At 41.5% G+C, this 13,904-nt stretch overlaps 1 protein-coding gene across 1 annotated transcript in view; it reads right to left on the bottom strand.

Annotated features, from left to right (window-relative positions):
- The window catches only part of MDN1 (midasin AAA ATPase 1), a 253,888-nt gene that overhangs the window by 193,107 nt on the left and 46,877 nt on the right, over window positions 1–13,904 (bottom strand). Inside the window, exons 11-13 of the mRNA XM_073675707.1 lie at window positions 9,086–9,167; window positions 8,909–9,004; window positions 6,413–6,525 (exon numbers count right to left, since the gene is read on the bottom strand). Coding sequence (XP_073531808.1) covers window positions 6,413–6,525; window positions 8,909–9,004; window positions 9,086–9,167 — 291 coding nt within the window. The remainder of the gene's footprint in view (window positions 1–6,412; window positions 6,526–8,908; window positions 9,005–9,085; window positions 9,168–13,904) is intronic.

A 13,904-nucleotide genomic window follows, 5' to 3' on the forward strand; every position in this document is an offset into this window, starting at 1 on the left:
TCCCGTCCGTTCAGTCCAGTCAAAAAATCTAAAAATAAAATGGCCCGTCAGACTTATACCGCAGAGGAGGTGTATGCCCTGCTGTGTTCTGACACTGATGACAGTGCAATCTCAGATGGAGATGTGGATTTTGAGGGCTTTAGTAGCGGCGACACAGAGCTCAGAAATGAGCAGTGATTCTGGTCCATCCTCAAGCCCAAGGACCAGTACAACAATAGGGGCAAATAGCGCTACTGGAGAAACGTCTCCAAATCAGGGAACACTGCCCAGTACAAGCGCTGTCCCTGCTACTAGTGAATTGGCGCACGCCAGTGTACAAGGGGCTTTGCCACATGATCTAGCATTTCCCAGATGGGAGGCTTCGGCTGCTCCATTCAGCCCTGATTTCAACGCCACTCCTGGTATAAATGTGGAGGTGGAAGATTTTGGACCAATTCATTTTTTTAATTTGTTTTTTACAGACAGCTTGCTAGAGCATATTGTCGTGCAAACAAATTTATATGCATCCCAATTCATAAGCCAGAATCCCCAATCTTACTATGCTAGGGCAAATTTATGGACACCAACTAATGTCCCGAAAATAAAAAATTTTTTAGGACTTACATTTGCCATGGGGCTTGTTAAAAAACCGAGCATTCGATCCTACTGGTCCAACCACCCTGTTCAAGCCACCCCTATGTTTTCAGTCATTCTGCCTAGGACCCGTTATGAAATGCTCATGCGGTTTTGGCATTTTAACGACAATAGTCAATGCCTGCCCAGAAATGCCCCAGAACATGACAGGTTATATAAAATTAGACCCATCATTGAAAATTTGTCAGAAAAATTCTTAAGCCTCTACACCCCAACACAAAATATTTCTATAGATGAGTCCCTTGTAAAATTCAAAGGAAGACTGCACCTCAAGCAATTTATCCCATCTAAAAGGGCAAGGTTTGGAATAAAGATCTATAAAATGTGCGAAAGTTCAACCAGATACACATCCGCTTTCCGCATATATGAGGGGAAAGATAGCCAACTAAACCCACCAGGATGCCCTACTTATCTGGGGACATCTGCAAAAATTGTTTGGGAGCTGATAAGTCCATTTTTTCAAAAAGGCTACAATCTATATGTGGACAATTATTACACCAGCATACCCCTATTTAAAAGTCTGGTTGAACACAACATCGGGGCTTGTGGGACCATCCGTAAAAACCGTCAGGGGTTTCCACAACCATTGGTCAACCAAAAGTTCCAAAAGGGGCAGTACGCAACGGAGAGCTGCTTGCCCTGAAATATAGGGATAAGAGGGATATTTTTGTCCTCAGCTCGATCCACACAGATGCCACAAGGGCCACTGTAGAACTAGGATCCACCACTCCGAAGCAAAAACCTGTGTCAGTCATTGACTACAACAAACACATGGGGGGTGTGGACCTTGCAGACCAGGTTCTACAGCCATACCAGGTATCAAGAAAGTCCTATACCTGGTATAAAAAGTTGGTTATTTATTTGTTTCAGGTGGCCACATACAATTCTTTTGTGTTGCACAAAAAAGCAGGAAATTCAGATCCTTTTCTTGATTATCAAGAAAAGGTAATTGAAAATCTTGTCTTTCAAAGTGTTAGCCCCGCTCATCCATTAGAATCTGAGGATGTGAAAAGACTCACTGAGCGACATTTTATTGCACTTATTCCAGCAACGGAAACAAGAAGGAACCCCCAGAAAAGATGTCGTGTATGTACTAAGAGAGGAATGAGGCGTGATACCCGCTACTATTGCCCACAATGCCCATCATTGCCAGCCTTATGCGTCACTGACTGCTTTAAAATCTACCACACAGAACCACGTTTTTAAACTGTAAAAATGTATCCCAATTTGTCATTCAAACATTTGGTTCATTTAGTGAATGACACATTCGAGTAGAGCTCACTTAATTTCCAGGGGGGGTTCTCCAGAATCTAAACCTTCCATTGCGTGCTTGTTTCTGGAAATCATCCATCGAGTTAAAATGGTCACTAAACCCATAGATGAATTCCCAGAGGGGTGTCATTTCCAAAATGGGGTCACTTCAGGGGGATTCTTTAGCTCTGGTACTCTGAAAAGTGCCAGAACAGCATAATCCCCCCTGAAGTGACCCCATTATGGAAATGACACCTCTGTGGGAATTCATCTATGGGTTTAGTGACCATTTACCTACTTATTTTCCCACCACTAGATTAATTTATACAGAGGAGTAGATTGTAAAATTCGGTCACTTGTTGTGGGTTTCCTCTGTTTAGGCACCTCAGGGGCTCTCCAAATGCAACATGGCGTCCGCTATCCATTCCAGTCAAATTTCCATTCCAAAAGTCAAATGGCGCTCCTTACCTTCCGAGCCATGCCGTGCGCCCAAACAGTGGCTTTGCACCACATATGGGGTATCAGCGTGGTCAGGAGAAATTGCACAACACATTTTGGGGTCCATTTTTCCTGGCTGCCCTTGTGAAAATTTAAAATTTGAGGCTAAAGTAGCAGTTTTGTGTTAAAAATGTGTTTTTTTATTTTCACCCTTCAACATTATAAAATTGTGTGAAGCCCCTGGGGGTTCAAGGTGCTCACCACACATCTAGATAAGTTCCTTGAGGGGTCTAGTTTCCAAAATGGGGTGACTTGTTGGGGGTTTCCTCTGTTTAGGCACCTCAGGGGCTCTCCAAATGCAACATGGCGTCCGCTATCGATTCCAGTCAAATTTCCATTCCAAAAGTCAAATGGCGCTCCTTACCTTCCGAGCCATGCCGTGCGCCCAAACAGTGGCTTTGCACCACATATGGGGTATCAGCGTGCTCAGGAGAAATTGCACAACACATTTTGGGGTCCATTTTTTCTGGCTGCCCTTGTGAAAATTAAAAATTTGAGGCTAAAGTAGCAGTTTTGTGAAAAAAAGTTAAATGTTCATTGTTTTCTTCCACATTCCAAAAATTCCTGTGAAGCACCTGAAGGGTTAATAAACTTCTTGAATGTGGTTTTGAGCACCTTGAGGGGTGCAGTTTTTAGAATGGTATCACTTTTGGGTATTTTCTGTCATAAAGGCTCCTCAAAGTCACTTCAAATAAGATGTGGTCCCTAAAAAAATGTTTTTGTAAATTTTGTTGTAAAAATGAGAAATCGCTGGTCAACTTTTAACCCTTATAGCTTCCTAACAGAAAAAAATTTTGTTTCCAAAATTGTGCTGATGTGAAGTAGACATGTGGGAAATGTTATTCATTAACTATTTTGTGTGATATATCTCTCTGATTAAAGGGCATGAAAATTCAAAGTTTGAAAATCGCAAAATTTTCAAAATTTTCGCCAAATTTCCATTTTTTTCACAAATAAACGCAAGTGATATCGAAGAAATTTTACCACTAACATGAAGTACAATATGTCACAAAAAAACAATCTCAGAATCAGGGGGATCCGTTGAAGCGTTCCAGAGTAATTACCTCATAAAGTGACAGTGGTCAGAATTGAAAAAATTGGCCCGGTCACGAAGGCAAAAACAGGCTCTGGCGCGAAGTGGTTAAAAGTTTCCTTAGGAGACTAGAAGCTGCAGTTTCCTGATAGTCACCTGTATGCAGTAGAAACTAACAGATCGCCTGTATGCAGGAGAAATGCTCCTGTGCTATGAGCGCCGACCACTAAGTGGCACTCATTGCTAGCGAGACATGACAACCACAGGGGTGGACTGCTGCAGACTCCGGGTTGCCATGCCCACCCATCAGTGACCCGCCATCACGTGACGGGGGTCACTGATGGGCGGGACTAAGGCCGGGCTTCCGACGCGGCACTGTTAAATGCCGCTGTCAGAGATTGACAAGAATCAGCTGACATGTGCCCGGTTCAGTGCGGGCTCACCGCAGGAACCCTCACTGAAGCGGGGGTGATGACCTGGGGAATATTAATATGCCCCAGGCTTTAAAGGGGTTAATACTATAAAATATAGTGTATTGCCCCCTCATTGACAGCTTGAAGTCTTTTGTGGTAGTTGTGGATGAGGGTCTTTATTTTCTCAGATGGTAAAGCTGCACATTCTTCTTGGCAAAAAGCCTCCAGTTCCTGTAAATTTCTGGGCTGTCTAGCATGAACTGCGCGCTTGAGATCTCCCCAGAGTGGCTCAATGATATTGAGGTCAGGAGACTGAGATGGCCACTCCAGAACCTTCACTTTGCTCTGCTGTAGCCAATGACAGGTCAACTTGGCCTTGTGTTTTGGATCGTTGTCATGAGGGAACATCCAAGTATGTCCCATGCGCAGCTTCTGGGCTGATGAGTGCAAATTTGCCTCCATTATTTGCTGATATCGTGCTGCATTCATCTTTCCTGCAACTGTCACCAAGTTTCCTGTGCTTTTGTAGCTCACACATCCCCAAAACATCAGCTATCCACCTCCGTGCTTTACTGTAGGAATGGTGTTCCTTTCATCACAGGCCATGTTGACCTCTCTCCAAATGTAACGTTTATGGTTGTGGCCAAAAAGTTCAATTTTAGTCTCATCACTCCAAATTACCTTGTTCCAGAAGTTTTGAGGCTTGTCTCTGTGCTGTTTGGCGTATTGTAGGGGAGATACTTTTTGGCATTTGCGCAGTAATGGCTTTCTTCTGGCGACTCTACCATGTAGCCCATTTTTCTTTAAATGCCTCCTTATTGTGCATCTTGAAACAGCCACACTGCTAGTTTTCAGAGTCCTGAATTTCAGCTGATGTTATTTGTGGGTTTTTCTTTGCATCCCGAACAATTTTCCTGGCAGTTGTGGCTGAAATTTTTGTTGGTCTACCTGAAAGTGGTTTGGTTTTTACAGAGCCCCTGATTTTCCATTTGTTAATCACAGTTTGAACGCTGCTGACTGGCATTATCAATTCCTTGGATATTTTTTGGTATCCCTTTCCTGTGTTATACAGTTCAACTACCTTTTCCCGTAGATCCATTGACAATTCTTTTGCTTTTCCCGTGACTCACAATCCAGAAACATCAGTGGCTGGATGAAAGATGCAAGAGTCTGTTTGGATCCCAGAAACGCACTCAGCTTTTACGCACGCACACTGATTACAAGCAAACAGGTCACAGATGAGGATGTTACCTTTAGTAGCCATTCAAACTCATTTGTGTCATTCTGTGCATGTTATCAGGCCAAAATCCCAAAATCACCAGGGTATGTGAACTTTTGATCAGGGTCATTTGGATGTTTTTGGTTGTCATTAAGATTTAAAAAGAGAAAACAGTGTTTTGACAATAAATGTCTTCATCCAACCAATAACCATGAGTGGAGAAAAAGTTTTTTTTTGTTATTCATATTCTCGGAACAAGGCCAAGAAAGGAAAAATTCTGCCAGGGTATGTAAACTTTTGAGCACAACTGTAAGTAATGAAGAGGAAGTGAGAAGCCACCAGCACCTCTCACTTCTTGTTGATTACTTATACGTACGAAAGCGGGGACAGTGACAGTCAGAAATGTAGATTGTGTTGTTAACAGCTCTTACAGCCCTAAAACAAATGTCATTCAGGAGACTGTAGGTCTTGTGCACAAGCGCTGGCAGGTATGAGGGATAGCACAATCACTCAATGATATTTATAAAAATATTGAAAAACTGTGTGTTATAATTTTTCCCTTATTAAAGGGTTGCATCCCTATCCCTAGAGCACTATCAACACTGATAGAACTGTGCAAAGCACACTCAACAAAACCTAGTTCCTAGTTTATGCATAAATTTCTAAAAGTATTAGAGTAACACCATAACAAAGTTCTTAAACACATACTCAATTATTTTATTGAGAATATAAGTAGTTACACATATAGTCATTTCAGGAGTGGTGACCTCCATCTACTAAATAGAGCCTAATTTAATAGATTCTAATAATGAATCTTCACTGTTATGAGAATTTTCCATTGCCAGTGCCAGGGGCAACAATCATGTGACTGCAAGTATATGATCTGCATACATCCAGCCACATTCTGACTAGTTGGGCAAGGCCTTGCTCAATGCAAGTGTATTCAGAGATGTTGTCAACAGTCTAATCAGAATGTGGCCAGGAGTATGCATATTGTATAATTGTGGTCACGAGTGCAGCTCCTGGTGCCGGCACTGGAGAACCCTCACAGAAAGCAGTGCGCACCATGTGAGGATTCACAAGTCTGCAGTCACAGAGTGACTGCAGACTTGTAGTTTACGACCGGACAACCCCTTTAATGAGCAGATTCCTTAAAATGTATCCCATTTTGTTTTCATAACTTGAGATACATTTTGAATTCTGGAGCTTTTCGGGAATGTTCACAAGTTGCAGATATTTGCACAGATGGGAGATTTTCTGCGGCTGAAAATTTAGGTGGACACTTACACTTCTGTGTGGATATTCAGTTGCTGGGGATCCCGGAGAATGAACTCTTCAAATGTATTATATATAAAAGTTACATACCTGTGAACACGAATGCTCTCAGTTTGTCTTCTAAGCATCTCAACTCTGCCAACAGAAACATCCAGCTCTCGCACTGTAATCTCTGGCTTATAAAGTTGACAGTAAAATTCTGCCTGTAGCACAAATTAAAGGGTTAGGTAGAATTTTTGCCAGTTTGTTTTGATAAACTATTCTGACGTACAACAACTCAGAACTTTAGAATTCTTTTTTTTTCCTGTAGTGCAAAGTTGGCAATTATTAACATATAATGCAGATGTGCTCATGTGACTATTTCTGTCTAAAATGCATGTAGACATACAGAGGGACAAGGAGGGTGGAGTTGAGAGAAGGATAGGGCTCAGAGACTGACTTCCTGTCTGCACATTAGCACATGTCCTGGACAAGTTGTCAAACTAGGGATCCCATGATCCAAATTCCTATGATGAAGGAAGCTGTATTGCTGTAATGGAGGTGGAAAAAACTACATTATGGAGACAGGGTACTAATGATGATCCATTATATATGCAAAAAAAACTGCAGGAGTGCTTCTTTAAATTAAAGGGGTATTCCCATCTCCACGATCCTATCCCAATATGTAGTAGGTGTAATAATAATAATATTAGCAAATGCCTCCAATTAGAAATGTAGTCTAGTATTTTTGATTCGCGATCTCTCACCTCATGTGCAGGCATCGCAGGACCTTAGGTATCCACGGTTACGACCACTAGCAACTAGCTAACTGACTTTATCAGTGGACGTAACCATGGATACCTAAGGTCCTGCGATGCCTGCACATGAGGTGAGAGATCGCGAATCAAAAATACTATACTACATTTCTAATTGGAGGCATTTGCTAATATTATTATTACACCTACTACATATTGGGATAGGATATTTGAGATGAGAATAACCCTTTCCGTATACGCAAGAGAAAAATTCAACTTGTAAATTTCAATGAAGAAAAGTTAAGACATACGTTCACCATCTAAGACTGTCCACTGAACTGTTTGAGGCTCCATCACATCACATTTTTTCTGTATCCAGAAGATGAACACTTACAGTACCTAGTCTGGCCTTCAGGCAATAGTCTTTCAAGCAAACATATCAGAGTGCATTATCAGTTTACTTAAAACTACCTACTGACTAAAGGGAGTGTGCTGTGAGCATGCTTAGTAACGTGCAGAAGTCACTGTGCAGAGATGGGACAAGATGTGGGAGGGGGAGGGTTGTGAGCATGCTTAGTAGCGTGCAGAAGTCACTGTGCACAGAGGGGACAAGATGTGGGAGGGGGAGGGTTGTGAGCATGCTTAGTAACGTGCAGAAGTCACTGTGCAGAGATGGGACAAGATGTGGGAGGGGGAGGGTTGTGAGCATGCTTAATAGCGTGCAGAAGTCACTGTGCACAGAGGGGACAAGATGTGGGAGGGGGAGGGTTGTGAGCATGCTTAGTAGCGTGCAGAAGTCACTGTGCACAGAGGGGACAAGATGTGGGAGGGGGAGGGTTGTGAGCATGCTTAGTAACGTGCAGAAGTCACTGTGCAGAGATGGGACAAGATGTGGGAGGAAGAGGGTGGTCAGCATGCTTTGTGACATGACCATAACGTATAGGCAATTGTGTGATTCTCTTATCTGTCTTTAGTTTTCAAAGGGTCTGTTCACTATTTGACCCTACACTGAACAAAAGAATACAATTATGGAGAAACCAAACGGGTCTAGTTTTTATTATTATTATTATTATTATTTTAGTGGTAAAAAAAAAAAATAGAAATTTGTAATGTAAAAAAAAATTTGTGGGCATCATCTCATCATTTTCTGTGAGTAATAACGTTTTCGTTTTTCAGTCGATGGAGCTGTGTGACGACTTATTTTTCGAGAGTTAAGATGACGTTTTGATTGATGCCATTTTGGGATACATATGACATTTTGATCGCTTCTTACAGCATTTTTGACTTTTTTGGCGTCTATTGAAAAACACAATTTGGGCATTTTTAATATTTTCTGTTTATGGTGTTTACCGATCTGGTTGATTAACTTTATATTTTGATAGATTAGACTATTATTGACAAGGAGATAACAAAAATGTCTTAATGCATCTTTATTTTTAATGGTGGAATAGTGAAGGCATACAGATTGTGTGTTTTAACCCCTTACCGACATAGGACTTTCTGGTACATCATATGCCGGCTCCCAGACTTTGATGCAGACTCAGGAACCATGCGATGGATGTCACTAAGGGTTAAATAATCTAAACGTCCTGGAATATATTTCTCTAGGAAAGCTCTTAGCATGAGGTCACCAGAGTCTAACATGTCTGTTATTTTTCAGCACAATCCTGACTCCGCTGACATGGAGGACTGTCGCCACAGTGAACATAACACAAGCTGAAGTGTCAGCCTACTGCAAGGCTCAGAAGCCAGGGTTTACAGGATTTTTTTCTACAAAGAACTTGACATAAGAAAACACAACAAAAAGGAATGAAAAATGTCAAGAAATGTGTTAATTTTCACTGCAACTCACCTTTTGCTTGGAAATGTTCAGTTTGCTGCCAATTACTTCTGCCATCTTAAGTCTAGCCACAGGTGCTGACAGCATTGCCGTAAAGCAGTCTAGTGCCTAGTACGGAAATATAAAAAATGTGTTCATGTCTATTTTACTGATACAATCAAAGAATTTAAATACTCCTAAACGTTTTACCTCATGGAAAATATTTACAGCCGAGCTTGACGAGGAACCATCAAAACTGTATGCAATTCTGTTGCTCCACTTCAGTAAGTCTCTATAAATTAAAAACAAAAACCATGGTTTAATAATGTATTTGATTGCTACTTATTTAGCATCAATATATACCACAGTGCTGTAAAGAAGTTGTCTCCCATTCTACTACCCTAGGTCAGACACAACCTGTATGGCTCTAGCTAACTTCACAGTCAATGTACATATCTGGAGGAAAACATGGGGATGCAGATGATATCCTATGGTGGACCACAGTGCAGCAACTATTTTGACTATAAAGCCACCATTTTGTTTAATTAACATCACTCATACTTAGTAATATAACTAAAGAAGCTGTCACCGTTCCATCATACAGAACTCCTCCGCCTCATGGAAAGCTGCAGCCCATCAATGGCCACCGATGGATTACAGCACTCAATGACAAACATATGACAACCTGGAGACAGCACCGACATTTCTGGAACAGAACTGGTCTGACAGCAAGGCGCTTTTATTTTATTTGGGGCACTGTAGCCTTTAAAAAAGGCCTCTTCAGTACTAGAGAACCCCTTTAATTCATTACCCCAAAACAGATCTGGAGAATGGCCAAATTGAAATGTAAATTGATTTGTCAGTTTCAAGTTATTTTAGTGATCATTGTGGGATTTTCTTACTTTAACAGAAAGCAGACATCATTCATCAACTTTGTCCAGGTGAGACAAGGCCTAGAAAGCTCGCCTGTGCAAGATAGCCGCCTGTGTCTCTCTGGTTGCCTGTACAGAACAAGGATTATGGCCCTGATTCATCATTGCCTCTGAACCTGTTTTTTGTTTGCACCCAAATGACTAGTCTAATTTGCCCCTTTTCTGAAATCTATTTTATATGTACTGGGTTTTTTGTATTCTGCTTTTTTTTTTTTTTTGCACAGCACATGACTTTTGGCAACCCAAAAAAAAAAAGTCACAAAACCAGTTTGAGACCGCAAGAAAAATAAAATTTAGGGCTTTGTGCCAAATTCATGAATTGGGTGCTCCATTTTGAAGAATTAGGCTCAGTGGTTATTGTGTACATTGAAGAGTTTGTCTTATTTGGAATAAAAATTAAAAAAATTATTTATATATACATCTCTCTCGCTATCCACCTGTCCAGTTATGAAGAAACACTGATTGTGAATCAATTTCTCCTGCTGTTGCACAGATGGAACAGACAACTGGTAGAAATGATAGGCAATTAAGCAAGACAGCCCCTTATAAAAGGAGTGGTTCTGCAGGTGGTGACCACAGACCATTTCTCTGTTCTCATTCTTTTTCGCTGATGTTTTGGTCACTTTTGCATTTTGTCATTGCTCTCACCCCTAGAGGTACAGTAGCATGAGGCGGTGTCTACAACCCACAGAAGTTGCTCAGGTAGTGCAGTTCATCCAGGATGGCACATCAGTGCGAGCTGTGGCAAGAAGGGTAGCTATGTCTGTCAGCACAGTGTCCAAAGCATGGAGCAAATACCAGGAGGCAGGCCAGTACACCATGAGACGTCGAGGGGGCCGAAGGAGGGCAACAGCAGCAGGACCGCTACCTCCTCCTTTGTGAAAGGATGAGCAGTTCCATAGCCCTGCAAAATGAGCTCCAGCAGACCAGTAACATCCATGTGTCTGCTCAAACTGTCAGAAACAGACTCCATGAGGATGGTATGAGGGCCCGAAGTCCACAAGTGGGTGTTCTGCTTACAGCCAAACACCGTGCATGGCAATTGCCATTTGACAGAGAACACCAAAATTGACAGATTTGACATTGGCACCCTGTGCTCTTTACGGATGAGAGCAGGTTCACACTGAGTACATGTGACAGACTTGACAGAGTCTGGAAATGCCGTGGAGAGCGATCTGCTGCCTGCAACATCCTTCAGCATGACCGGTTTGGCAGTGGGTCAGTAATGGTGTGGCGTGGCATTTCTTTGGAGGGCCGCACAGCCCTCCATGTGCTCGCCAGAGGTAGCCTGACTGCCATTAGGTACTGAGATGAGATCCTCAGACCCCTTGTGAGACCATATGCTGGTGCGGTTGGCCCTGGGTTCCTTCTGATGCATGACAATGCAGGCCTCATGTGGCTGGAGTGTGTCAGCAGTTCCTGCAAGATGAAGGCATTAACGCTCTGGACTGGCTCGCCCGTTCCCCAGACCTGAATCATATAGAGAACATCTGGGACATTATGTCTCGTTCCATCCACCAACGCCATATGTTGCACCACAGACTGTCCAGGAGTTGACTGATGCTTTAATCCAGGTCTGGGAGGAGATCCCTCAGGAGAACATCCGCAGTCACATCAGGAGTATGCCCGGGTGTTGTAGGGAGGTCATACAGGCACGTGGAGGCCACACACAATACTGAGCCTCATTTCCTTCTCTTGAGGCATTTCCACTGAAGTTGAATCAGCCTGTAATTTGATTTTCCACTTTGATTTTCAGCATCATTCCAAATCCAGACCTCCATGGGATATTAAATTTAATTTACATTGATCATTTTTATGTTTTAATGTTCTCAACACGTTCACCTATGTAATGAATAAAGATTTGCAACTGGAATAATCCATTCATTGATATTTAGGATGTGGTATTTTAGCGTTCCTTTTATTTTTTTGAGCAGTGACATATCTATCTCACGCACTTTGGCAACAGATAGACTTTACATCACTGCCAAGATGTGCGCAAATTAACCATTTAGTGATCAAGCCCAATTTTTCAAATTTGACACGAGTCACTTTATAATATGACTGGAATGCTTTAGTAGATTCCGGGAATTCTGAGAATGTTTTTTCGTGACATGTTGTTTATGTTCGAGGTAAATTTAGATCAAAATGTTTGCATTTATTTGTAGAAATATCTGATATTTGATGACATTTAAAAAAAAAAAAAAAAACAGCAGGACGGAGTGCTTTTTCCTCCTGGTGCGCAGATTTTCCTAGAATAGTTTGCGGACTGCATATACAGAGCCCCTACGTGCTAGAAGAGCAGAATTCCCCAACAAGTGACCCCATTTTGGAAATTATACCCCTTTGTGAATTTATCTACTGGTGTAGTGACTATTTTGACTCCATGGGTGTTTTCCAGAAAAACAGCAGTGGATGTTGCGAAGTGAAAATTGCAAACTGTCGTTGTAGTGACCAGTACGTTGTAGTGACCAGTACGTTATGCCCAGCTCGTGCTTCTGGAGACATGGACCCAGTAAATTAGGCGGGCTCTCATCGCTACAGGAATGCCAAACAAGTGGACGCTAACTGTGGTTTAGACACACTGTGGAGCTCAGAAGGGAGGTGGGCATTTGGATTTGGGAGCACAGAATTAGCTGGATTTCTTTTGGAGGGCAAGGTGCCATTTCGTTTTTCCAGAGCCTTTATGCTACAAGTAATGTAGAAGCCCCTAGATTTCCGATAACAGATGATGGACCGTAGTGGGGACTTGCTTTTATTGTGAATGGACTGGAAGCTTTTATTGGGAACATTTTACATAACATTCATTTGGGATCACATTTATCCGGCTCTAAGTGATGGGATTCAGATGAAACACCCGAGGGATCCATTCACTATAATGAGGCAGCAGAGTTACTCTGGACTCAGTCTGCCCTCTGTTCACCGTTGTCCTTCTTTGCAGAAGTGAACAAAACTGTGGTCGACGGCACTTTTATGCATGCCTAATAAGACAGATTATGCCGGATCATAGGCCTGACTACGTCCACTGTGTCTCCATCTGCTTCATTATAGGGAATTTTCCACCGGAGGTCCCGTTTGAATCACATATTTCAAAGATTTACACTGAAACCCCGGTATAAGAGCAGAGAACAGGAATAATGCGAGCTTGAGCCTTACTGCAATCTTTGGGAGCTAGAATGAATAAACCAATAGAAGATGAAGAATTTGTTTTATTTATTTTTTTACGCCTTTCTTCGTGCGGTATAAGTGATTAGGCGACTTTATTCTTCGGGTTGGTGCGATTACAGCGATAGATTTATATCGGGTTTTTATGATTGGCAGCTGTCACACACTAAAAAACGCTTTTTATTGTAAAAATAAGTTTCTGCATCGCCATATTTTGATAGCTATAATTTTTCCATATTTCTGTCGACCGAGTCATGTGACGGATTGTTTTTTTGTGGAACGAATTGACATTTTTATTGGTACAATTTTTGGGCAAATTAAGTCTTTTGATCGCTTCTATTCAGTATATTGGGAAGGAGAATGAACAAACACCAGCAATTCAGGAATGGTATTTTGGGCATTTTTTTATGCCGCTCCGCGTGTGGTAAAATTAATAAGGCAGCTTTATTCTTTGGATCAGTACAATTGCAGCAATACCACATTTATATCTTTTTTTATGTTTAACTTTTTTATTTTTCTACGGGACAAGATGACGTTTTCAGCGGTACCATTTTTATTTACATTCGTCTTTTTGATCGCGTTTTATTACATTTTTTGTTCGGCGATGACGATAAAGCATCGTTTTTTGCGTTGTTTTTCATGGTGTTCACTGAAAGGGTTAACTAGTGGGGCAATTTTATAGGTCGGGTTGTTCCAGAAGCGGCAATACCAAATATGTGTACTTTTTTTTTTACATAGATAAAAGTATTTATTGGATTAATATTTTTTTTTCCTTAATTTTGTGTTTATTTATTTATTTTTTATGCTTTTTTTGTTATTATTTTCTTAACATTTTTATTACTTTATTACATTGTCCCACTGTGAGACATCAACTTTCCCTCCCCTGATCACTGATCTAATACTCTGCAGTGCATCTGCACTACAAAGCATTAGAT

This window comes from Phyllobates terribilis, unplaced genomic scaffold, assembly GCF_046119375.1.
Source record: "Phyllobates terribilis strain yellow unplaced genomic scaffold, ASM4611937v1 Scaffold_3__8_contigs__length_932513732, whole genome shotgun sequence".
NCBI classification, from domain to species: Eukaryota; Metazoa; Chordata; class Amphibia; order Anura; family Dendrobatidae; genus Phyllobates; species Phyllobates terribilis.